The sequence below is a fragment of the Myxocyprinus asiaticus genome, chromosome 43 (genome assembly GCF_019703515.2).
Source record: "Myxocyprinus asiaticus isolate MX2 ecotype Aquarium Trade chromosome 43, UBuf_Myxa_2, whole genome shotgun sequence".
In the NCBI taxonomy this organism is placed as follows: Eukaryota; Metazoa; Chordata; class Actinopteri; order Cypriniformes; family Catostomidae; genus Myxocyprinus; species Myxocyprinus asiaticus.
This window is the reverse complement of record NC_059386.1, coordinates 17,306,152-17,332,175: the sequence shown is the minus strand read 5'-3', so window position 1 is coordinate 17,332,175 and position 26,024 is coordinate 17,306,152. Positions and strand designations below refer to the sequence as shown.

Below are 26,024 nucleotides of genomic sequence, written 5' to 3'. Positions count from 1 at the left end.
ACTGCCCTCTCCTGACCACCATCAGAAATCATACATCAGTACAGGGCTTACAGCTGAATGGGCCACCAACAAGAGTGTAATCGACAGGAAATAGAGGGAGGGAGACGGATTTAAGGGCATCACTACATAAACACTCACAAACATGCATGCATGCACAAATACACACACGAACGCACGCACACACACGCGCTCCAGGGTACTGCCGCATCTCCACCGCAGTGTGTCAAAGCGGCTGATAATCCTAACACGTAAGCAGCTGGCAGGATGAGAGCGACATGGGAAGTTGGTTATTACTGTTATCATCATAACTATTATCATTATCAGCCCGAACAGCAGCAGGTCCCCTTCATCTGGGAGCGGTGCGTCATACGGCTGGGTCGAAACCATGAAGTGCCAGGAAGCAACCTGCGCTGAATTTAAAATACAAAGAGGGGGGAAAATAGGGTTGATTCACTCCATTCCTTCCATTTCTTTGCCTCTCCCTATTTCTGACTCTCCTTCTCCCCCTCCTCCTCTCTTTGCTTTGCCCTTCTTCTCAATTTTATGTTATTCTTGCTCTAGTATAAATCCATTGCTGTGCTTTTTAAAAGGGATAGTTCACTCCAAAATGAAAATTAGATTTCTGTCATTTACTCACACTCCAAACACTTACGACTTTCTATCAATTAACAAAAGATTACTGAGATTAACATCTCCTTTTGTTTTTCACTGAAGAAAGAGTCATATGGGTTTGGAACAACAGTAAAATTTTCATTTTTGGGTGAACTATCCCTGTCTCCTTCTCCGTTTTTGGGACACTTTGATATAATAAAAGCACCTACATGTCCTTTCATACATGATTAGATTTTCTATACAGAATCCTACACCTCATATATATATATATATATATATATATATATATATATATATATATATATATATATATATATATGTATCACAGTAAGGCCATGCCACTGTACTGTGGCACAGCAACACCTCCACATAAAATACGACTGGTGGGCTGAATGCTTTTGCCTGTCTGAGACAAAGAACTGCCAGCTGTCCTCTCTCTCTAAAACACTCTTTCCTTGCCTCCCCCACTGGACATCATTCGAACCCCCGCAAGAGTTTATGCTTTTTCATTGGAGACTAGCATCTATTCTCTTATCTCTAATTGACAAATATAGGAGGGTGAAAGGAATTGTCATATTTGTGTGTTGTTGATTTTTTGGATGTCTCCCACTCTTACAACCCACAGCCTGCCATTGTACACATCACACACAATGCCAATCATCATGCCTTAGGACACCAAACCTGAGAGGCTGACTTATTGCTGCCATCAAGTGGGCTCCTGGGAAAATTGTGACCTGTTGCTTTGGATGTTTCATAGTGAGGCATGAGCCTGTATCCTTCTGTTCTCCATATACCATACAATTGTGAAAGTGCAAAATTGCATTTGCATTAACAGGGACCGAAGGTTCGGCCCCACTGCGCCCCTTTGTATGACTGTAATATGATCCCCCTAGTAGTTTTATAAAAGAAATATTACAACTACATTTTTATATTTTCTGAAGAACATATGAATGCTTGCCTTAGTGAAAGTCTCAGTCACAATGCTATATTGTAATATATATATGTACCTTTAACTGTTAAAGGACACTAACTCATTTTCATAAATTACATGATTATGGTTTCATTTCCTCATGCAATTAGGTTGTATGATAAAAATGTATTATGCTAAAATAGACAAATAAGAATTTCACTCACCATTTATAAGCACCCAAAAGTTGCCACTTCTTTTGATCAAAAGTAAGGCAAGAATCCCTTCTATAACCTCTCTTCCAGTACAAGTAAACACACTCTCCTATGGTGGGGTAGGCAGTCTGTAAATAACATTAATGATTATGGATGTCAAGTACATAATTGACTGAGGAGGTGGACGCAGGAGGTTTATCTTTCCCAGCTGGGTTAATCAGGTTAAGTACAATGTTGTCATGTGTGCTTGACGCTAATCCTGACTAATCTGAGGACATTATCTTGATACATATCAATAAGGTGGAAAGATTAATGCTTAGGAACAGAAGGCAAACCAGAGATGTGACAAGAATGTGTTATCTGAATTAAAAATTATTTAATGTTCTCGGCCCACGTGCCTTCGGGATAGGACACTTCATCCTCCTGGGCTGCTTTATACTGCATCGGATGTGACTGTTTAACAACCCCTTAAACAAAGGGTCCGAGACGAATGCAAATTTCACACTTTATTCAAAAATAGACTTACATGTTGAATGAATGTTCAGTGTAATGTATCTGTGCTACTACATGTTTCTTTCTATCTCTCAGATTTAGATTCACCTTATGCACCAGAGAAACTAATGCGCAGCCAGGGTTGGGAGGGTTACTTCTGAAATGTATTCCTCTACAGATTACAGAATACATGCTGTAAAATGTAATTTGTAACGTATTTCGTTAGATTACTCAAGGTCAGTAACGTATTCAAAATACTTTGGATTACTTCTTCAGCACTGGTAGATTTTATCACGTTTTGACTATAAAAACTCTGCCAGTACAGTAAGACAAAAAACACATGTTAAAAATACATTCTCTGAAAAACCTAAATATCTTATGCTGTGTTGTTTCTAAAACAAGTTAAATCAAATTGATCTTGTTTGAAGGATTTTTAGATATTTTTACAGGAAAACAATACAAAAATTATCATCAAGAATACGATTTTTGCCCTAATATCAAAGGTCTTACTAGAAAACAAATTATGATCTAACTTGAATTTTCTTGATTAAAAAATATGACCGTGCCTGGTAACGTGTACATGTAAAATGGCTAGAAATAGCATTTTAGCTTAGCGTAAAGCTGACAATTTACACAAGGTTTATTTCTATTTCTTCTGCTCCAAACTTACTTCAAACGTACTTCTCTGTCTGCTCATATGAATGTAACACATCATAAGAAAGTGTTTCACCGCTGTTCAAATGCACTTTGGATCGCATCATTTATATGTATAAATGTTTTCCATCTGAATATACTAAGTATTAAATGAAACAAATGACAATAAAATGCAAAGTAATCTGTTCAGTAATCAAAATACTTTTTGAATGTAACTGTATTCTAATTACCAATGATTTAAATTGTAACTGTAGTGGAATACAGTTACTTATATTTTGTATTTTAAATACGTAATCACATTACATGTATTTCGTTACTCCCCAACCCTGCCTGTCAGTCAACTCGTGAACATGCATGCGCATTAGCTGGATGAGCATGAAAAATAGCATTTTTAGCATGATCTGAGGTAAAGTAGCACAATTCATTATACTATTGTTGTCAGATTTTAATGTGTTGGGAGCATTCCAAAGATGGTCACAGCATGGACTGACTTGCCTTGAAAGGGACTTTGATCATTTCCTTGCTAAAGCATAATTCTTTCAGAAACTCCCTTTTCTCCTTCCCCTGGGCCTGTCTGGTTAAACAGAAAAGAGAGAACACAGAAAATGTTTGTGGTTATGCGTGAGAATAGGCAAAAACTGCCGTTTCCAATTTCATAGTAGCTGAATGTCCTCTAGCATAGACATACATTAGCCCATATTCATGCGGTCTCTGTCCATCCTGCTCTGTAGAAAATCAAACCAGAAAAGCTCTGAAAAAATGGATCAGTGAGCTCCATAAATGTCAGTAAACTCCAAAGAGTCAAAGAAGACATAACTTTAGACAAAAAAGGACCAGAAAATGGAAACACTTTGTAGACAGAAATGTTCATCCACAAAGTATCCACACACAAATCTATCGTCACGGATGTTTTAACCTTAATTTTGTCACAGGTCAGGTTTTTAGACAATTAAAGTGACAGTTCACCCAAACTCTCTCATCATTCACTCAGCCTCATGCCATCCCAGATGTGCTTGACTTTCTTCTGCTGAACACAAATAAAGATTTTTAGAAGAATATTTCAGCTCTGTAGGTCCACACAATGCAAGTGAATGGTGGCCAGACCTGTGAAGGTCCACAAAGCACATAAAGGCAGCATAAAAGTAGTCCATAAGACTCCAGTGGTTAAATATGTCTTCAGAAGCGATATGATAACTGTGGGTGAGAAACAGATCAATATTTAAGTCTTTTTTTACTATCAATCTCCACTTTCACTTCCACATTCTTCTTTTGCTTTTTGCAATTCACATTCTTTGTGAAGATCACCACCTACTGGGCAGGGAGGGGAATTCATGGTAAAAACAGTCTTAAAAATGTATCCGTTTCTCACCCACACATATCATATAGCTTCTGAAGATATGGATTTAACCACTGGAGTTATATGATTACGTTCATGCTGCCTTTATGTGCATTTTGGAGATTCAAAGGCCTGATCACCATTCACTTGCATTGTACGGACCTACAGAGCTGAAATATTCTTCTAAAAATCTTTGTTTGTGTTCAGCAGAAGAAGAAAGTCATACACATCTGGGATGGCATGAGGGTGAGTAAATGATGAGAGAATTTTCATTTTTGGGTGAACTATCCCTTTGTCCTAAATATTCATAGTAAATGTAGGTTTTTTTATACAGTGCTAGGTACCATGGCCAAATCCATGTGGGAAATTCACTCAACTTGGTGCCTTTTATGGTTTTTTTTCTTAAACCCTTCCCTAGAATTGAATAATTTACCTCAGAAATGGTTGTAGAAAGCATGTTATAATACAGGCCTTATATAGCCTACTCAAATACAAATTGTGACTGTAACTGCCTACAGTGAATTCTACTTCATTATAATCACACAATTAAAACATAATTACATTTAATTAAATGCAATATAATCTTTATGGTGTTTTGCTATGTTATGAAACACATCTCAAGTATTCCCGTTCCACGCATAGCTTGTGTGATGTCCACATTCAATAAGTTCACAGTAGCCTACAGCTATGGGATTTTAACAATGTAAACTATTATATTTTAGGTATGATAAAGTAGGCATACATTGATAAAAAAGCTTATCGTTAGATATCCCAGTTGAGAATAGTTTCTCACTAGCTTGCGACTTGTAATCTGATTAAATTACACTTTCCTGTCAACAATATCTGTATTGTAATATCCATGTTCAACAAAGTGGTCAGTAACAAAAAAAATACCATGGTAATACCATGTTTTTGGACATGCACCACAGTATTCTTTGAAGTTCCTTTAATGTTTCATTAAATAAATATGGTACATAAATATCATTCAGTACCTTTGTAAATATCAAACTACCATGATATGACCATAACTGTACCATGGAAACTCCACTGTACTTTTTTGTTTATAAGGGGTTTGACAAATACTTTAACTTCACATCAAACAATAGCTACCTATTTTCATAGTTCACTGAGCACATGAAATTGTAACTGGCCCTTTCAGCTTTTCACACCTGCAGATAGTTTTTAGATAATGTTAAGGTAGCTTTATCATAGTTTTTAAAATAAGTGAGTGCAAGAGGGTTTGTACCTTTATTTTGAATTTATTACACGGTCGTTATATCTTCCGCCCCTTTTACAGCCACTCAGATAATTTCCTAGTAAAAGAAAAGAGGGGAAATGTACTGGTGCAGTTGGGAAACTTTTAAATAACTGACAGTGAGTGTATCGTTACTGATAAGAGCTGAGTTATAAAGTGATCTCGTCGGAAGATTTTCCTTTCAGCCAATACAGCCATCCCACGGCAAACAACAGAGGAGAAATCCATATTGATTGGAGGAGACAGCTGACTCAAAGACATGACCGAAGTTCACATTATTGACACATTGTTAAACTGTTGTGGTGACCAAACATTTCTTTTAAGACAGGCATTCAAAATGAGGGATTATGCTCGCTAAATCTCCGCAGCAAACAGCTTTGTGTGAACTTTGTAGTGTGTGTGAGTAGTGATTACCGGCGGAGAGTTTTCGGATCCTGAACAGGTAATTGGTTCTGACTCATATGAGACCTGCAGCTGGACTGATAAACAAGCACAGTGCGCATGCGCATTTTAATTATTATTATTTAAAGCAAAACCTGGGTAACAGCGAGGCACTTACAATGGAAGTGAATATGTAGTGCGAATCTGTAAAGTTAACATACTTACCGTTTTTTAAAGGATAGACACAATACGTAAACAATATGCATGTTAACATGATTTTAGTGTGCTAAAATCGTATACTAACCTTTTCTGTGTAAAGTTATATCCAATTTTACAACTTGCTATGGCAACATAATGCTAAACCTTAAGACGACCGTAAAAACAAGGATTTAAACAACTTTACAGCTTAAATAATAAATGAGTTTTAACATAATAATTCATGTTAGTGCTTTTATAAAATGATAAGCTTCACATTTCTGCCTTTATACCCTCCAGAAATTGGCCCCATTCGCTTCCGTTGTAAGTGCCTCACTGTAACCTCGATTTTTATTTGCTTTTTTTTTTTTTTCTTTTTTTTTAAGAAAAGGAGGAACAACAGCAAGTAAAGACGCTGACTACCACCCCTGGAGTCATGAGTTCGAATCCAGGGCGTGCTGAGTGACTCCAGCCAGGTCTCCTAAGCAACCAAATTGGCCCAGTTGCTAGGGAGGGTAGAGTTACATGGGTAACCTTTTTGTGGTGGCTATAATGTGGTTCACTCTCAGTGGGGCGGTGGTGAGTTAGCCGTGGAGAATAGTGTGAAGCCTCCATACGTGCTATGTCTCTGCAGTAACGCGCTCACAAGCCACGTGATAAGATGCGCGGATTGACGGTCCCAGAAGCGGAGGCAGCTGAGATTCGTCCTCCGCCACCCGATTGAGGCGAGTCACTACGCCACCATGAGGACTTAGAGCGCATTGGGAATTGGGCATTCCAAATTGGGGAGAAAATAAAAAAAATAGAAGAAAAGGAGGAACGAATCGAAATTCATTTGCATGGTAATCAACATTATGCCACAAATGCTGTCGAATGAGCTCAACTTGTATGGAACCCAGAATATTCCTTTAAGTTCCTTTAACTTGACACGGCGTCTAAAAAAACGCTACACGAGACATTGGAAAAACAGTGAGACGCGGCGCAGCAGTCGAAGATGTGCATCTCTAGTGCATGTTTATGTAGAAAAACAATTTAAAAACAGAGCAGACAGATCCAAAAAAACATGTTCTGAGTGAACCGCCCCTTAAGTTTTATATAGTCATTTCTGTTTACGTAGCTGGTTCATTTTCCAAATAGATCTGAATGGAGCAGAGGGGAAGAGTTCGTGTAGCGGTGATAGGGGCCGGGGCCGCGGGCCTCTGCACCGCTCGACACATCTTGTCTCGCCCAGAGACTTTTGATCCACCTGTTGTGTACGAAATCACCGAGCATGTGGGTGGCACCTGGTTCTATGAGGAACGAGTGGGAACCTATGACAGTGGATGCCCCATCCACAGTAGTATGTATAGGGACCTTAGGTAAATAACAGTAAGTGTAACCATGTTTTTCCATGCAGTTTACTTTGATTCCATTTGATCTGTGTCCAATTATGAAACTGTGCTATGAAATCTCATGTCTGATTTCAGGACCAATTTGCCTAAGGAGGTTATGATGTTTCCTGATTTCCCTTTTGATGAGCACCTACCATCTTTTTTGCACCACACAGCGGTTCAGGAGTATTTGGAAAAATATTGTGAGATTCATGATATTGCTGCTTGTATTAAGGTATCTGTTTGTTCCAGTGTCTATGACCTTTAAACAAGACCGTATAAGCAACCCGAACTGCCTAATCAGTCATCAGTACACCTGCTGTGCGTTTGTCTCAAAGCAAATGATGCAAGAATGGGTTGACAATATTTTTTACTTTATTAAATTTTACAACACAATTGCTAAACCGCATCATAGGTTACCCAGTCCATCTGTGGGGGTACTGTACATGAAACTCTGCATAGAACATACTATACAAATAAACAAAGAAACCTAATGGTCAATCATTGTTCAGAGGCATTTGTTGTTGTACAGCCATTACTGGTCAAACATGATGAAGCTTCTTTTTCAGGGGTTAGAAGGCCACTGACCCCTGCTTGTCAATCAAAGACTTGAGCATCACAGCACACAATCTTGAGAGACATGAGGGATCTCTAAACTTTCGCAGTATTAGTAAGTAGTTTTCTTACCAACGGACGCAAGAATATTGCTTATGACAGAATGCTTTGTCCCTCACAGTTCAACACTGTGGTGGAAAAGGTGAAGCCTGTCTCCATGGAGACAGAGAAGGGGGGAGCTGTGACGTGGGAGGTAATTTCGTGCAACACATGTGGAGACCGTAACGCACAGACGTTCGACTCTGTGTTTGTCTGCAATGGGTAAGGAGGAATGCCATCTAAAGAGTCCTTTTATTTCCCAGACATGCTCAAATGGACACAATTGCATCTAATCTCAGACTGTGCCTTTGTGGTGATGTTCAAAATGCATAGCATTATTCAAATAGAGGCATGTTCATTTACCCCATAATGCACCCAGTCGCTTTTTCTTTCGAAAGGGAGGATGAGAATTCTCTCAGATGCAGTGTGAATGAGTATTATGTTATGTATTCATGTGGCATTTCTGTGAGGGAATTCAGAAGACCACAGGAGTCCTTTAGCATCTCTGCGCTGACTCATATTTCTTTCTTCTTTCTGCAGGCATTACTCCGACCCCCACCTGCCCCACATTCCTGGAATAGAGCATTTTAAAGGTACAACAAATGATCACTGATCACTACAAATGCATAACCCTGAAAGCCCTAACCATTAGTCTCATTACACCCCTGCATCTCCCCTTTTATCTTTCTGTCTCTCATCTTCCTACATTAATCTTCGCCTTCCGCTGCTGTTGTTCAGGGAAAGTGTTACACAGTCACTCATACCGCTATCCAGAGCCTTTCGCTAACAAGTCAGTGGTGGTTTTGGGGGCCGGAGCATCTGGTGTGGACATTTCCATTGAGTTAGCCCAAGCCAGTGCTCAGGTTTGTGGTTTAGATCCTTCTCACAATTAGAGGTCAACCGATATATCGGTTTTACAGATTTATCGGTGCCGACAGTTGATTTTTAGAACTATCGGTTATCGGCAAAAATCAATGCTGATAGTTGCCAATAGTTTTTTTTGTATTATTATTATTCCTCCATGAAGTTGAAATATTATGGACTAGTAGCTTCAACAGATGCATATCCTATTGATTAACAACATCGAAGCTCACTGTAGGTCTGTCTTTGAAGGTTTACAGTATAAGTTGTTGTTAATCATCAATAGAGCTGTTCAGTAAATTTGTAGGCGAACCCGGAAGTCAAATTTGCCATGGATTCAATCGGGATTTTCCAATGGGTTTTTATAATGGGGTATTTCAACTTATGAGTAAAATAAGGTCTGTGGTAAACATTACTTGACAATACATGGACGTTTTGTTCTACAACGTGAATTTTGAAGTCGCCATATGTTTTTACAAAAAAGTATGTAATTCAATACAAATTCAGAATTCATGTTTGAGGTATGACTATGTAATTTATGTTGTAGAACAAAACGTCCACATATCTTCAAGTAATGTTTACCACAGACCTTATTTTTCTCATGAGTTGAAAACCCCCATTATAAAAACTCATAGGAAAATCCAGAGGGAACCCATCGCGAATTCTCTTCCAGGTTTTTGGACTACAACCTGAACAGCTTAATTCCCCTATGGAAGAAATTAATGGGATTTTTACTTCAGTAACTACAGACTGTAGCGCTTTATATGAAATACAAAAAACACATGAAAGAAAGTTGCATTTGTCATTTAATGGGGTCTTTAAAGGGGTCATGACATGACAATATTTTTCTTTAGGTTCACTTTTCACATTAGTAAAGTTTTTCTGCACAAAAAACATTCATATATTTGTAAAACATAATCATTGTCCACCCTCATTCAGACCCTCAGTTTTGGTGCTGTTTCTCCTTTAAGACTTGACAGTACATGCCCACTGTTATGACTGGTTCTCTGATCTTGACTGACCTGCTCTCACTACTTGCCATCTCACTGCTCACCACTACTGGGCAGGCTACCAAAGTGATAAGGTAAAGTAGGCACTGATGCGTTGTTGTGGAGACAGTCAGATGCAGAAGTCTACCACAGTGTGACATCACAATGTGGAGGAAGTAGAGAACAAGATGTTTTGGCAGCTTGGTTTCAACAAATGCTCTTTTTGTACTGAGAAGGAAGTTTTGAGCTCTGAAACTTACAGTATGTCTTTTATAGTACAATGACCTCTTATATGTCAAAAGATCAGGGAAAATTTTATTCTTCATTTCATGACCCCTTTAAGAAGTGCAAAGTTTTATTTCTCTCATTCACACCTATGTCCTCTATCTTTATCTCTAGGTGATTCTAAGTCATAACAAACCATCTCTGCCCTTCTCTCTGCCTTTGGGTGTCAAGCAGGCTACCCCTGTTGGTGGGGTCTTGGAAGATGGGTCTTTACAGTTCAAGGATGGATCAGTGACCCTGGCTGATGTTCTTCTGCTCTGTACAGGATACAATTTTAACTTCCCCTTCCTCTGTCCATCAGAGCTGGGCCTGGAAATACAGGATCATATTATGTTTCCGCTCTACAAGTTTTTGCTGCCCCCTGCCTTCCCTTCCATTTTTTTTGTTGGCATTTGCAAAATTATTTGCCCTTTTATACACTTCAACTACCAGGTAAGCAGAGAGCAGCTTAAAGGTATAGTTCACCAAAAAAATTAAAATTCTGTTATTTATTCACCCTTTTCTTGTTTCAAACCCACATGAATTTCTTTTTTCTCTGGAACACAAAAGGAGATGTTGGGCTAATAGCATATTTGTTTTTCCATACAATGAATGTAAATGATGACTGAGGCTAACATTCTGCAAAAAGATTCCTTTTGTGTTCCACGGAAGCATTGTCATATGTGTTTTGAACAACATGAGGTGACATTTTTTCTCTTTAATAATGTAAAATTCAATGGTTTGAATATTGAATATGAATTCTTTATCAAATCTTACTCTTTCTCCCTGAATCATATTTATCTTTAGGTTCAATTCGCCCTGGCTGTCCTTGAAGGTTCAGTCAAGTTGCCTACCCTGGAGGAGATGGAGAAGGAAATACAGGGTGATATGCAAAGAAAACAGGAGTCAGGTGTGCAGGTGAAGCATCTGCTCCATTTGGACTCTGGTCAATGGGGTTATTACTCGGATCTGGCCAGAGCGGGTCAATTCACACCTCCACAGCCAGTCATTCAGAGCCTTTATGAGGAGGTGGGCAGACAGAGGCGGAAACACCCACAGAAATACAGACAGATGAACTACAGGCTCATTGATGCCACACAGTGGGAGCTTTTGGAAGGCCAACCTGAACAAACTGAAAAAGTTTAAAGTGTAAAGACAAATGTATGAGATTTTCACTGTTTACCTATTATCAGGGTTCCCACATCTTTTGACAAACAAATCTGTATTACTTTTCCAGTCATTTGTGAGTACTAGACAATAATTTAAAAAAATCATTTAATAGATTTGCACTCACAAAGAACAATATCTAGCCAAGGAAATGCTTTAGAGCTTAACTAGAAAAATGTATGTTCACTAAAGAAATTCCCATAACTTTTTAAGATTTTTTTTTTTTTATTATTGGTTGTCTTACCATATATGCTGAAACAATTTAATCACAATACATGTAATTTTGCTGTAAAATATTGGAATAATGCCGTTTGTTTTAAGTAAAAAGTATGAAATATCTTAACAATTTACAATAAGGTTCCATTTGTTAAAATTAGTAAACAATATTAGTTAACATGAACTAAAAATTAAAAATATTTTTACAGCATTTATTCATATTAGTTCATGTTAATTACAACATATACCAATACAATTTTTAAATGAAAATGTGTTTAACATTAGTTAATACACTATGAACTAACATGAACTAACAATGAACAATTGTATTTTATTTACTAACATTAACAAAGATTAATAAATGTTGTAAACAATATATTGTTAATTGTTTGTTCATGATACCTAATGCATTAACTAATGTTAACGAATGAAGCCTTAGTGTAAAGTGTTACCAATATCTACTAGTTTATTGTGAATATGTGTTATTTTTAATGAGACAATACATGTACTTTTATGGTGAACTATTTTTTTAAATTAATTTCTTAGAAGTCTCTGTGTGACCCATCACATTTGATTGTATTTTATTGAAATAATTATGTTTCTTCCTATTTTTCATATCAGTTATGTACATTGAGGTGTTTTATGCTCCTCCACTCTTGATAAACTTCAATTCATCATGCAGCCTTCTATTTTACAACCTGTGTTACTATGGTGGTTAACAGTAGCCTACATTTAAAAGTACAGAACGTGTAGTTCCACGAGGTTGGTATATTAAAGGGATCGTTCGTCCAAAAATTAAAATTAATTTACTCACTTTCCTGCCATGCCAGATGTGTGTGACTTTCTTTCTTCTGCTGAACACAAATGAATATTTTTAGAAGAATATCTCAGCTCTGTAGGTTGTTTCAGTGGAAGTCAATGTTGGCCAGACCTTTGAAGCTCCAAAAATCACATAAAGGCAGCATAAGAGTAATTTTAATCTTGAAAGTGGAGATTTATAGTGAAAAAAAGGACTTAAATATTGATCTTTTTCTCACCCACACCTATCCTATTTCTTCTGAAGACATGGATTAAACCACTGGAGTTGCATGGATTACTTTTATGCTGCCTTTATGTGCTTTTTGGAGCTTGAAAGGTCTGAGTAATTATGAGACCATTTTTTATTTTGGGGTGAACTGTCCCTTTACTAGTATATCATTTAATGTTATGTAGGGTTGTGAACTTTAACTTATACAAGCACCAAAACATCCTGTGATTCCTGTCACAGTTTTAAGGTACCGCAATTGCCAGTATTTTTACCGGGAATTTAACAGAATCTTTTTTACAGTGTATGTGCAAAGATTTTGTCGGTTAGGTTTCTTGGTAAAGTACCAAGTTTTTCCCTATTTTTAATGAGCAATGTTTGTTGACATATGTCCGTTACATTAATAAACTACTTTAAAATGAAGGTAGCAGCAAATCAGTAACCTCGAGCTCCTCTCTGACATGCATTTAAATATATAAAGTTGCGATTTGAAGTTAATGTTACGGCTTAGGGAGATGTGATTTTCCCACCGGCTTTTCTACATTATTGAAGCATTGCATCACAGCTTTCATCAACAGTGTGAACAACAGGACACAGTCCCGCAGATTTCTCCCGTCTGCTTCGAGTCGTCATCCTGAAATCGGACACCTACTTTCTCGAGCTTTCCCAAACAGACTTATCTGCACTTTCCAGCTGTTACTAGAAAAGTATACCAAACATTCACGCAAAATCCAAACTTTTAACACAAATAACTCCCCTCAGAAGAAGTTCAGAAGAAGATCGATATCTACAAAAGTCGCCACAAACGATCAATCTGCTAACAGTTAGTATTAAGAAAACATCGGGAGAAGAAACACAGAGAGGGAGGGCGGGAGGAAAGGGAACGCTAAAGGGGTGTTTCCTCCAACAGAAGAAGGACTGAAGTGGTGTGAAGTAATTCATTAAACAGCGTGATTTTCTAAATGCATTGAAGTTTGTGGTCGGGGGTGATCGTCGCGATGTCAAGTTTAGTTTGTCGATAAAGAGGTGAGTGAATTATACTGTTCTTGACCCCCTTCTTGAGGAAAAAAAAAACAAAAACAGGAATAGGAGGGGCTCAGTCATGATACAAACCAACTTTGTCACTTCTAAAATTAAGTATAAAGTGTAAGATTTAAAGAGAAACATCTTGGCACTCACATTGGTCTACACGACGTTTACAGAGTTGTTGTGCGTCACGAAGCTAAACAGTAAAGAACCTGCGCTTCACTTCAGTGCGATTGGGCAACTGACAGTTCTGTAGTTGTTTTCTCTGAAAGCAGGCATTTTAATGCAGAAGGGAACCACATTAAAGTTCTTTAATCATACACAACTTTCTAGTCTTTTACATATTGCAAGTTATTTCAAGTCTAGTCAAAGCAATCTTTTTTTAGTGATACAAAACCCATTTGGAAATTATCAAATGAAGTCTGAAGTGTGCATGTGTTCTGTTATGAACTTTTTAAATGTATGTAATCATTGTGTTTATATCCTGTATCCTGTCTATGCTGGATTAGCATTACTCTCCATCACGGATGGAGGAGAATCCTGATAGTGGGCAGCATGAGAAGATCACTGATGACCCCTCGACCTCTGACCAGGGGATCAAACTGCAGTGTGCAGACCCCCCCCTGGGTGATCAAGACCTACCTATCATGCACTGGGAGGATTTAAGCTTGAGAATTGCAGAGCTAGAGAGGCAGGAAGAGCAAAGAAGGGAAAAGGCAGAGGTATGAACATGTAGTATTTATTATATTTCACTTTAGGGAATATTTCTGAAAACAGGCACTTGAGAAACAGGGACAAAGTGGAAATCTTTGTCTTTGTTAATAGTATTACAACACTTTAAAAAAACATTTTGTGAAATCTTTAAATCCACTTCATGTGGTATTACATAACATCTTAATTATTCATATTTTATTTAAAAATTTCAAATATAAGTCAAACCTATTATTTAATATGACTGAATCAACCTGAATACATTGTCTTATACCAATAAAAAGTTTCTTAAATAGCTCGATCAGGTAGGAATGAGTGGTCGACCAATATGTTAAGTTTTTTTTTTTTTTTTTTAATGGCAGATGGCCGATGTAATGCTGATATAAATAATACGATTTAAAAGACGTGCACAAAATTGCTTAATTTAAATTGGAAAATTCACCTGCAAATGATAATTCTCTCATCATTTATTTATCCTCAAGCCGTCTCAAACTCATATGATTTTCTTTCTTCAGCGGAACACAAACAAAGAGTTTTTTAAGGGATTTTTGCTTTTGTCCATACAATAGAAGTCAATGGGGTCCAACACTTTCAAGCTTCAAAAAGGAAATAAATACAGCATAACAGTAATCCATACGAGTGGTTTAATCCATGTCTTCTGAAGTAATATGATAGTTTTTATGTATGTTCATTAGAGAAACTTGTCACGTATCCTCACACTCGACGCATACGCATGTTCTCACAAGAACTTTGGAATGCGCTTGCGTCAAGTGCGAGGATTCGAAAATGAGCTTCTCTCATGAATGTGCATAGAAAAGTTAGGTGGAATGCTTCAGAAGACATGGATTAAACCACTTAAGTCCTATGGTTTATTTTTATCTACTTTTAGGTCCTTTTCAGAGCTTGAAAGTGCTGGACCCCATTGACTTGCATTGAATGGAAAAAAATACTTCATACATCCTTCAAAAATTTTCATTTGTGTTCCACAGAGTAAAAGACAGCATAAGGGTGAGTAAATTATAAGAGAATTATCATTTTTGGGTGAACTATCATTTTAAAAGAACACAGTTGCGGAATGGCAATTTCTTATAATCGGCCATTTAGCCCAATGCAGATAATCTCAAAATGACCAAATATTGGCCGATATATTGGTCTATCACAAGTGGAAATAGTTGTACTTCCTTAAAGGAATAGTTCACCCAAAAATGATAATTCCCTACAACATTTACCTTATGTCGACTTTTTCTTTTATGTAACACAAAAAAGATATTTTGATGGAGATGATGTCTGTTTGTCAATACAATGCAAAAGATTTTAGAAGAATATCTCAGCTCTGTAGGTCCATACAATGAAAGTGAATGGTGGACAGAACTTTGAAGCTCCAAAAAGGCAGCATAAAAGTAATCCATAAGACTCCAGTGGTTTAATCAATGTCTTCTGAAGTGATCCAGTTGGTTTTGGGTGTGAACAGATTCACTTGCATTGTATTGACAAACAGACATCTTATCTCCATCAAAATATCTTTGTTTGTGCTCCACGGAAGAAAGAAAGACATACGAGTTTGAGATGACATAAGGGTAAGTAAATGATGAGAGAATTATCATTTTTGGGTGAACTATTCCTTTAAGGTCCAACTGCCATAGTCACTTTTTACAGTGAATATTGTCCAAAAAGTTTTCCTGAAAACCACCTCCCTATAATGAAGTTTGACACATCCAGCAATGATTGTACTGTAAATAGTCAAACTACAGTAAATACCGCCTGTTGTTTTAGAGCCTGGGATTACCGGAGCGAGACAGAATACTTGGTTGCTGGACAGAGTCGAAGCACCATTCACTCCATAGGGAGCCATGGACAGATGAGGAAGACTATAGTCCCTGCCGTGTCCCTGTCGTAATGTCACGGTATTTCACATATGCAGGTTCATAATGTTCAGAAAATGAGTTCTGATGTTTCTATTGAACTGTCCATTATGTGTTTCCATCATGCAGGTTTAATAATGCTAAAAATCTTCAGCTCTGCTTCATCAATAACAGTGAGAGTGAGGGGGAGGATGACGAAGGGGCATCAAGCAAAGAGGTAGGCACAGAGATTTGTGAAAGTACTTTCACTGTTTTTCGATTTATGAGTCGTATCTCGGGTCATGATTTATATGGTTCCAAAAGGCATTAAGCTATTTCATCATCAGAGCTCTTGTAAGGCAGAGGTACGTAGGAGTTGCTCTCCAGGGCTTAAACAGGAAGTGAGAACAGCACTCAGGGCTCTCCGAGACAAGTTATGGGCCGAACAGAAAGAGAAGGAGGTGAGAGGTTTGCAGAATTGTGAGAATATTGTGTTATTTGAACTTGAAGGGATAGTTCACACAAAAAGGTAAAAATACTCACATCATTTACTCACTATGATGCCATCCCAGATGTGTATGACTTTCTTCTGCGGAACACAAACAACGATTTTTAGATCTGTATGTCCATAAATTGCAAGTGAATGGTGGCCAGACCTTTGAAGCTCCAAAAATCACAAAGGCAGCATAAAATTAATCCAAACGACTCCAGGCGTTTAAAATATATGTCTTCTGAAGCAATCCAATCACTTTGGATGAAAAACAGATCAATATTTAAATTTTTTTTTTTTTTACTATAAATCAGAAAATGAAAGTGAAAGTAGAGATTTATAGTAAAAAAAGGAGTTAAATATTGATCTGTTTCTCACCCACACATATCACTTCTGAAGACATATTTAACCACTGGAGTTACTTTTATACCGCCTTTATGTGATTTTTGGAGCTTGAAAGGTCTGGTCACCATTCACTTGCATTGTATGGACCTACAGAGTTGAGATATTCTTCTAAAAATCTTCATTTGTGTTTTGCAGAAGAAAGTCATACACATCTGGGATGGCATGAGGGTGAGTAAATGATGAGAGAATTTTAATTTGTGGGTGAACTACAAAAGGAGATGTTAGGCAGTATTTTAATCTCAGTCACCATTTACTTTCATTGCATCTTTTTTCCATACACTAAAGGTGAACGGTGACTGAGGCTATCATTCTGCCTAACATCTCCTTTTGTGTTCTATGGAAGAGAAAAAAAGTAATACGGATTTGGATAACATGAGGGTGTGTAAATAATGACAACATTTTCATTTTGGGGTGAACTATACCTTTAATCAAGTTTGCCGTTTTTTTTGTTTTGTTTGTTTTGTTTTTTTTTGACTGTTTTAAGCCAGGTTCACACTGTACGATTTTGGCCTAATTTCAGGGATTGTAAAGGATTTCTCTCTTCGTACAGCAAAATCGTCCATCTTACACTTAGTAACACTTAGTGTGACATGTTCATTGACAGCCGATTCAATGAATCTTAGCCTCCAACCAAGTTCTTGCAGTATCAGAAATTTTGTGTCACAGTCGTGAAGTGTGACACCCAGAACACCCAATCGAGACGTGTATCAAACAGTCTGACATAGTGACGCACAGTGTGTCATGGCTTTTACCCAAGATCTTTCTAGGATTATATCGTACAGTCTGACAAGCAACATTCATAAAGGACCGTAAAAATTGTACAGTGTGCACTCAGCTTTAGCTGTCTTTTCTCTGATAATTTTGCATATTTCTGTTCTTTTTTTAGGAACCAACCTACAGTAGCATGAACATAAGGAGAACAATTCTTAGTCTTAGTGATCTGCAAACTTGCTCTTTGCTACAGCTAAATGCGCTCAGGACCTCACTGATTGAAGACATTCAGGGTATGTTTTTCTACAAGGGTGCAATCCTTAAAGACACTGTAATCATTGTAAACACAGTTAACGGTAATCATAAAATGGCTGCAGCGTTTTCAATCAATAATACAACAACTTAAGTTATAATTGTAATCAGTGTAAATCTAGTCAAAAACAGTCAAAATTTGGATACACTGATTCATTCTATATTACTACTATTTTCCACACTTTAGAATAATAGTGATGGGTTCCCATGTATGCTGGATACTCTGCTTTTCCTTCACTATCTGGTCCAAGTCATCCATTTCAACACTATTATTTTTTATTAAAATGTTAATTTCATAAAGAAATTCATTTGCAGTGTATTTTTGGGTTTCGTGTTTGACATGCCTATGTCACATTAATTAGATTGATTTTACTCATACACTAATTTGAATTGTTGTTTTAGATTTGAGCTCAGAACTGGTGAAACATCTTGTAATACGGGACCACCTTCGGACTCAACAAGATGCCTTGCTCCTGGATGTACAGGATATGACATCTTTGTGAATGATGTTTGCAACTCTGCTTAAACTGCAGTTTAACGTTGGCACTTTCTGAAAGCAGTATAATGTACTGTTACTCACCCTGTGGACTAACAAAGGCCAGAATGTCCTGTTCATCTTGAAGAAGTGTAAAGCTCACAGAAATGCGAGTAACATTGTTTAGAGTCACAAGTTTTATTGTGAACAACTTAGCCTTAATAACAAACCCTAATGTCTCATCACTTATGGGTTAACTTTGCTTCCATACATGGTGAATATTATAAGCTGCTGTCAAAGCCATATGTGATCAATTACTGTGATGTATTAATCATCAGTTATTTTATGCATTCCTTTGATATACAGTATATGTAACTGTCATGGGAATACAAACAGCATGAATAATGCTGTCTGTCATGAATATGCTTTTTTAAAAAAAAAACTCATTTGTATCAAACTTATATGTGAGAAAGAAGTATATCTCAATGCTAAATATTCACAATAATTTAATAAATCATTAATTTTATATTACATATGCAGTTGTCTGCCTTTTTTATTTTAAAGAGCCCATATTATGCAAATTTACAGTTTCATGATTTTATTTTGGGGGTCTACATGCTTTAATGTTCAAAAAACAAATTTTTTTTTCTAATACTGTATATTTCTGCTAAACCTATTTTCATCCTCTGGCTCAAACGCTCTGATTTAGGTCCTGTCTCTTTAAACCCCCCTTTCCGAAAAGCCCAGTCTGCTTTGATTGGTCAACTGGCCTAGTCTGTTGTGACTGGTCAACCGCGTAGAGCGTGTGTTGGAAATGTAACGCTCCTTACCATAACTGAGTTTCAGGCTGTGTCTCCTTTGGAAAGCTGCGTCCTCCGGAGGTCGCATTTGACGCCCGCATAGGTCATTGAGGCTGTCTCATTTCAGAAAAGCAAGTAGGACACTTCGAATGCAACCTTCTTTCATGGGAATTTGGAGGATGCATGAGGTGTATCCTTCGTGGGCACTCACAACCCACAAATCTTTGCTTTAACGGAAATGTCAAAAAAAAAAAAAATGACGCCAATTTGCCCGTAAATATAATGTTCAAACGCAAGTAATGTTCATTCCCAAGTTGAAGTACATCAGTAGATGGGTGCAGAGTATACAATATGTATCATTATATTAATATATAATTAAAATAAAGTATTAAACTAAAAGTACACCTGTAAAATCTATTTTCTTTTCACTTTACATCATTATAACTCTCCTAAAATGTACCTCATACGTTCCCCTCCAGAGGGACTTTGTTCCCTTCTCACTCAAAGCACTCACGCTTGTTAAAGAGTGGCGTGCTGTCATAGCAACCATGTTACATTCCGTTTCCGTTTGTCCTACAAAGGCCGTCTCGTGTAAACGAGACTTGTTTAAAGGAGGACGCTCGGTATACTGCAGCCTTCAAAGGACGCATCCTACCTAGCACGCAGCCTTCCAAATGAGACACAGCCTAGTTTCCTTAACAGCTGTAAACACTATTGTAACTATGGTAACATTGGCGTCTGTTTTTGCCATACCAGTTTGAGTCCGATAATAAAAGTTTGGAAGAACAAGCTGATCGACCCGAACCACCTGGCAAGCACTATTTAAGCAGGATGTTTCACATTAGTATGTTTTAATTTTGTAGCTTTCTTACAAGTACACTGTTGATTATTGTGAACCTAACAAAGCTTCAAGTAAAAGACACGTAGTGCATCGAAGTTAGTCATTTTTAGCTGGAATGGATGTAGCTGAACTTTTTCACATGAACGGAGAACAGAGGCTTACTCCCTCATTACCGGGTGTATTAGAGAGTTAGTGAGCAAGTTAGCCGTGGGCTACCGATAGCGGCCATAACATTACAGCTTGTAATTATATAATTATATAAGACTCTTGAGATCGACCATTTTGTTACACAGTTTTAGGTAAAAGCCAGCCCACAACTGAATAATAAACCCTTACCAAAACAATAACGTTACATAGCAAGTTAGCCTAGCATTACCGTGGATTGCAGATGTAAAATGACCGTTTGTAAAAATAAGTCCATCTCCACACTTGATCACTATTCATGATAGTAAGAATAACAAACAATCTGCATAATTCTACACAATTGTTGGTAAAAGTGGGCCCGCAGCTGATTAGCAAAACTATTTCAACACAATAACATTAGCTAGCAGGTTAGCAGGGGCCTATAGCTGTGCACTGGGTTTACACTGTAGCTACAACACAAAACTCTGCATTTGAACACTCGGTAGCAGATAAATCCACAACTAATCAAGCATACTTACAGGTTGTGATCCTGAAGCGCCAAATTGTCCCAACAATGTAGGAACTGCACTATCTTTCGGGAGTAACCATCTTGAAAATCCGGCATTGGTTGTGGTTGTACTGCTGAGGAATAGTGGTAAAAATTAATTGTAACCACTGATTCTTCAATTCGTCTGGCTTTGGAAGTCCAAACAAAGAGGTTTTGCTTTTGCAGTGAAGAAAACAGCATCTTCTCGACATGGCGACAACACTAACCCAACTCATCCTGGCCTCTGATATAACTACGTTTGTTTGAGGGCTACTTTATCCCTTACACGGGCATTATGCAAATGTGTTACATAGTGACATAGATACTTTATGGAAAAAAAGGATGGACTACAATCCAGCCATTTCTTGTAGTTCTTGAGCAGTGTTGTCTGTGGGAGAGAATAACTCCCTTTTGCGTGGACTTTGTGCTTTGTAAATTTGCAGAACTTTTACATGCACAAAGAGCTATGTTACATGTTAAAGGAAAGGTAAAATCCCAAAAAGCATAATAGGGCCTCTTTAATGCAAAGCAGAGCTGATGTCTGGGTCATATATCACACGAATAAATAAATAAATAAATATATATATATATATATATATATATATATATATATATATATATATATATATATATATATATACACATGTATATATATATATATATATATATATATATATATATATATACAGTGTATATATATATATATATATATATACATATATATATACACTGTATATGTATATATATATATATATATATATATATATATATATATATATACTGTGTGTGTGTGTATATATATATATATATATATATATATAATTTAAGGTACATTTGTAAAGTACAATTGTAAGTATACAATATGGTATTATTTGTTGTGTTGCATTTTATTTATGCTGATTTTATTTAATTACATATATCTTTAAAAACAATATGTATTACAGTAATTAAAATGACATTTTCCTCAATACAGTTAGAGAATGAAAAATTTGGGAGAAATGGGCTAAATTGTCACGAAACTCTCACTATACATAAATCCTAATGGTCTGAAAAAGCAGTGCTAAATATAGTGACTTTTTAAAATTCAGACAATTTTGAAAATGTTTCTATCCCAAACAGTGTTATATTATTTGTGCTGACTTGTACGTTTTACATAATTCACAACCTGTAGGTTTCTGTAAGGTTGCTGAATATAAATGTACTGAACTGCATGCACCTCAGCTGACTGACCATTCATGCACAGTGGACACAGAGAGAGACGGCAGAGAGACAAGAAAAGCCAGAGAGAAACGAGGAAAGCACACATCATTACTGACTGAAAAAAGTAATTAGTTCAATCTAGCAGGATAATTGCTTGATAAAGTTATTTGTAAACAGATATTTGTAGTTGCTAGGGAAAAAGAAACATGCAGCATTATGAAACTTATACGCCACTGAACTTTTTGTCTTGACCTTTTATTAAATGCATGAAGGAATTAATAAATGTTGCCTGCATTTTGGAGTTATCTTTTTTGCTGACCTTTGAAACAGGTAAGATATTTCATATAGATCTATTTTCTGTGGTTTATGTGTAACAGCACACTTTGCCTTTATATTTGGAAATAAATAATGAACAGTAGATATAAATGAATAAACATTATTTCCTTTTACAGTCCTTTTTTCAATCAATATTTTCACTTTCTCTAAATGATTATTAACACAGTCAAAATCTTGGTGTTTATAACTAATATGCACAATTTTGTATTGTACTGTACGCTGCATTGGGTTTCCAATCAGCATTTCTGGCTGAATGAATGGGGTATTAATTATTTACTGGAACCTGGCAAGACACATGGTATTGTAATACCAAAGCTGCCTTTTAGAAACAAGCTTGACTATTCCATGAATCAAACATGGCATTAGGGCTGCATGCGATGTAGGTAATGTGCATATAGATGAATGCATCAGCCATGTGGGCATGTCCAAACATAAATTAGGCATCTCAGAGCACACGCTTTCCACAGTTTTCATTGCCGTCAGGGTCAGCTAGTTCGGGAAATGATGTGTGTGTTGATCATACTTGTAATATGCAAAGAAAAAAAAATTCAGTTAAAGAAAAAAAACAGCTTATTTGAAGAATCTGGCAACCCTAGAAAAATGTATTTAGGCTCATACCTCCTTTTCTTTAAAAAAGCAAAAATCTGGGTTACAGTGAGGCACTTACAATGGACGTGAATGGGCTGATCTGTAAATGTTAAAATGCCCACTGTTTCAAATGTACAGCCAAAAGACATCAATAATATGCATGTTAACACGATTTTAGCGTAATAAAATCGCTTACTAACTATTCCTGTGTAAAGTCATGGTATATCCAATTTTAAAACTTTGTTGCCATGATGACTGATCACCCCCTGTAATTCCGGGACATGACAATTTAAACAACTTTATAGCTCAAAAAATACATGAGTTTTAGCAGAATCAGTTTAAATGCTAAATTGATAAGCTTCACATTTCTGCCTTTAAACTCTCCAAAATTTGAGTCAATGTTAATTTTTGTTGTAATCGACATTAAACCTCAAATGCTATCAATTGAGCTTAATTTGTATTGAACCCAGAATATTCCTTTAAATAGGAGCTAAAATGGGGGATGGAGAGATGAATTAAGGGATTTACGGAATCGCTTGTTACTTATTGATGGGGTAATAGAGCAGAAGAGGCTGAATCAGCACTAAATGCAGATAAAGTTGAACGGCTGAGTCATTGGTAAACTTGCAGTTTGCTTGGAAATATACTATAGGACACACTGTAAAGTTGAAAGCTGATTTACAATGTATTAAAGGTGTTATTGTTAGATATTGGACCAAATATTGGATAAAAATGTTTTTAATGTTCACCTTTTTTCACCATTTTTGTGGAGTTATGTACTCACAGGAGACAATTTAATGAGAAAACTCTGAAGTTTGGGCCTTTTAGATTGAAGTGGGGAGATCTCTAAAGAGTTGCGGATGAAGACGATGTGGATCTGTGGTTAAAAGATACACAACAGATGATCATGAAGACCATGGCTTCTCCCCACACAATCTCTAATGCACTGGTGCTGTTGGCCACCAATGCTTCAGATGTTCAATATCACACTGCACCACACAGCTGCAGCATTGACGAGTCGTACAAGTACGTCATCTTACCTCTCTGCTACTCCTTGACCTTCTTGCTCAGCCTCGTCTTGAACTCCACAGTTCTTCTGCGTTCCTACCGCTCTAGGGGTGGCTGCCAGTGGAACACTTCGCTCATCTACATGGTCAATCTGGCATCTACAGATCTGATGTACAGCTTCTCTCTCCCGTTCCTCGTGGCCAGCTACGTGATGCGTGATCATTGGGTGTTTGGAGACTTCATGTGCAGGCTGGTGCGCTTCCTGTTTTACTTCAACCTCTACTGCAGCATCTTCTTTCTCACCTGTATATCCATCCATCGCTACATGGGCATCTGCCATCCAATCAGAACCATCGCCCTGGAGAGCAAGCGGGCGGTTAGAGGCATTTGTACTACCATATGGGTAGTAGTGTTCATTCTTACCTGCCCGATTGTCCGTTTTGCCAAAACTGGGGATGTAATGAGGATGTTAGGGGATGGGATGAACAAAGTGGGCGATCCTTTGTCCACAGGTAGCACAAACTCAGGAAACGTTGAAGTATACCGGAACTGTTGGGATGACGCCATAGACAGCGAGTTCTCAGAGTACGTACCCTACGGAATTGTTCTTCATCTACTGTGCTTTTTTTTCCCTTTCATCGTCATTGCTTGGTGTTACTCACAAGTGGTACGTACCATCTTCCAGTCGCTACCATCCCAGCCCCATATTCAGGAGGAGGGGGGGATGTGTAGTGGGGTCAAAGGGGTCAAAGACAGAACATCCATGTCCATCTCTGGTTCCCAGCACGCTACGTACATCAGCAGGCGTCGGAAGTCCATCAAAACCATCATCACCATTACGTTCTTGTTTGCGCTGTGCTTTCTTCCCTTCCATATCACACGGACTCTCTTCCTCATCCTCAAAGAAACAAAGGCAGTCGAGTGCCAAACCATGCGGATGGTCTCCATTTGCTACAAGATCACTCGGCCCCTGGCGTCCTGCAATTCGTGGCTCAATGCACTACTTTATTTCTTAACAGGGGACAAAAGCTTAGCCTGCTGTGGACAGACCATTGCAAGTCATCAAACATACCTTCACTGGCCTTTAAAGATTCTTGGAGGACAAAAAGAAGTAGAGGATCAAGAGCAGGGTAATTCACCTAAAGCAGATGAAGGTCATGAGATTGACTCAAATCTTCAGGAATAATATAGTTGACTACTGCAGGTCAGGAATGCACGGGAGGATATCTCAGTGGGTGTGTTCGGATTGCATGCTTCATACTAGTATCTGATCTAGCAGTTATATCCATCCACCTCTTTTAAATATAAATGTTCTTTTTTGTTTGCTTTTGATGAGTAAAATTTTACAAATCTTTAAGTATGAATAAAATAGGAGTTTATTAAATAATAACCAAACTTGTTACAAGTTGCTGACCAAGTTGTTACAAGTTGCTGACTGACAAGAAACAGTTAACTAAAGAATATACACAAGAAACAGGAAGCATAAAGTTACTAATTTACATGTTGTTTAGCTCTAAATTATTAGGCAAGGTGTGCACTATATCTTGTTGAGATCCTACAACTGTGGTTAAGTTGTACATCCTTAGTGTTTTACAATTTAACAAAGACTTCTTTTTAAATGCACTCTGTAATGAATAAAGCAGTACTTTTCTAATGTTTCTGAAAGATAAAAGCACACATTTTTACAATATGGGATCTTATAAGCACCTGGTGATCTCAGGTCTTATTAACATGTTGGCACTTCCCCATCCAGACAGTCAAAGTCACACACTTTCAGACTACTTTCGTAAATTATTATGCTTGAACGTGTGAACATATAATTCCTGAGCATTCACCATTTCCTTAGCAACATTAGACATTTGTTATTTGACATATTGGTATTCACATTGATGAAATTTACTTAATCTTTTACATCTTTGTTAGAAATAAAACATTTCATATTCATGCAGTAATTAAAGCACTTCTGATTCGTGCACTACTAATTTGTGACTGTCATGCACATCCCAAGGTGACTCTTC

At 37.3% G+C, this 26,024-nt stretch overlaps 4 protein-coding genes across 8 annotated transcripts in view; 3 read left to right on the top strand and 1 right to left on the bottom strand.

Annotated features, from left to right (window-relative positions):
* Positions 1–6,424, bottom strand: part of LOC127433628 (uncharacterized) — a 37,547-nt gene extending 31,123 nt beyond the window's left edge. The window contains exons 1-4 of the mRNA XM_051685673.1: positions 6,157–6,424; positions 5,463–5,529; positions 3,376–3,454; positions 1,747–1,862 (exon numbers count right to left, since the gene is read on the bottom strand). Coding sequence (XP_051541633.1) covers positions 1,747–1,862; positions 3,376–3,396 — 137 coding nt within the window. The 5' untranslated portion in view covers positions 3,397–3,454; positions 5,463–5,529; positions 6,157–6,424. The remainder of the gene's footprint in view (positions 1–1,746; positions 1,863–3,375; positions 3,455–5,462; positions 5,530–6,156) is intronic.
* On the top strand, positions 5,528–12,392 carry LOC127433629 (uncharacterized). 5 transcript variants are annotated; one of them, XM_051685677.1, is made up of 9 exons: positions 5,529–5,913; positions 6,434–6,576; positions 7,185–7,405; positions 7,514–7,652; positions 8,154–8,293; positions 8,612–8,664; positions 8,810–8,934; positions 10,321–10,638; positions 10,993–12,392. In XM_051685677.1, exons 3-9 carry the CDS (start codon positions 7,191–7,193, stop codon positions 11,329–11,331), a joined length of 1,329 nt encoding a protein of 442 aa, XP_051541637.1. In that variant the 5' UTR covers positions 5,529–5,913; positions 6,434–6,576; positions 7,185–7,190; the 3' UTR covers positions 11,332–12,392. The 5 variants fall into 5 exon arrangements, with proteins under 5 accessions (XP_051541638.1, XP_051541637.1, XP_051541636.1 ...); XM_051685678.1 differs by lacking the exon at positions 6,434–6,576 and having other exon boundaries at positions 5,528–5,913; positions 10,381–10,638; XM_051685676.1 differs by having other exon boundaries at positions 6,439–7,405.
* Positions 12,393–13,226: 834 nt separating this feature from the next.
* Positions 13,227–19,096, top strand: LOC127433949 (schwannomin-interacting protein 1-like). Its single transcript, XM_051686337.1, has 7 exons — positions 13,227–13,618; positions 14,128–14,340; positions 16,103–16,233; positions 16,321–16,408; positions 16,518–16,631; positions 17,952–18,069; positions 18,491–19,096. Exons 2-7 carry the CDS (start codon positions 14,146–14,148, stop codon positions 18,589–18,591), a joined length of 747 nt encoding a protein of 248 aa, XP_051542297.1. The 5' UTR covers positions 13,227–13,618; positions 14,128–14,145; the 3' UTR covers positions 18,592–19,096.
* Positions 19,097–23,905: 4,809 nt separating this feature from the next.
* On the top strand, positions 23,906–25,192 carry LOC127433230 (P2Y purinoceptor 3-like). Its single transcript, XM_051684950.1, has one exon. The coding sequence runs from the start codon at positions 23,906–23,908 to the stop codon at positions 25,190–25,192; it is 1,287 nt and encodes a 428-aa protein (XP_051540910.1).
* The last annotated feature ends 832 nt before the right edge of the window (positions 25,193–26,024 follow it).

What these genes read in the sequence shown, in the direction of transcription:
- LOC127433629 (XM_051685676.1), top strand. Translation starts at nt 7,191, where the DNA reads ATGGAGCAGAGGGGAAGAGTTCGTGTAGCGGTGATAGGGGCCGGGGCC. An exon ending in ATATTGCTGCTTGTATTAAG is followed by an intron (nt 7,653 to 8,153) that starts GTATCTGTTTGT and finishes TGTCCCTCACAG; the next exon opens with TTCAACACTGTGGTGGAAAA. An exon ending in TTATACACTTCAACTACCAG is followed by an intron (nt 10,639 to 10,992) that starts GTAAGCAGAGAG and finishes ATTTATCTTTAG; the next exon opens with GTTCAATTCGCCCTGGCTGT.
- LOC127433949 (XM_051686337.1), top strand. Translation starts at nt 14,146, where the DNA reads ATGGAGGAGAATCCTGATAGTGGGCAGCATGAGAAGATCACTGATGAC. An exon ending in AAAGAAGGGAAAAGGCAGAG is followed by an intron (nt 14,341 to 16,102) that starts GTATGAACATGT and finishes CTGTTGTTTTAG; the next exon opens with AGCCTGGGATTACCGGAGCG. An exon ending in ACTGATTGAAGACATTCAGG is followed by an intron (nt 18,070 to 18,490) that starts GTATGTTTTTCT and finishes TTGTTGTTTTAG; the next exon opens with ATTTGAGCTCAGAACTGGTG.
- LOC127433230 (XM_051684950.1), top strand. Translation starts at nt 23,906, where the DNA reads ATGAAGACCATGGCTTCTCCCCACACAATCTCTAATGCACTGGTGCTG.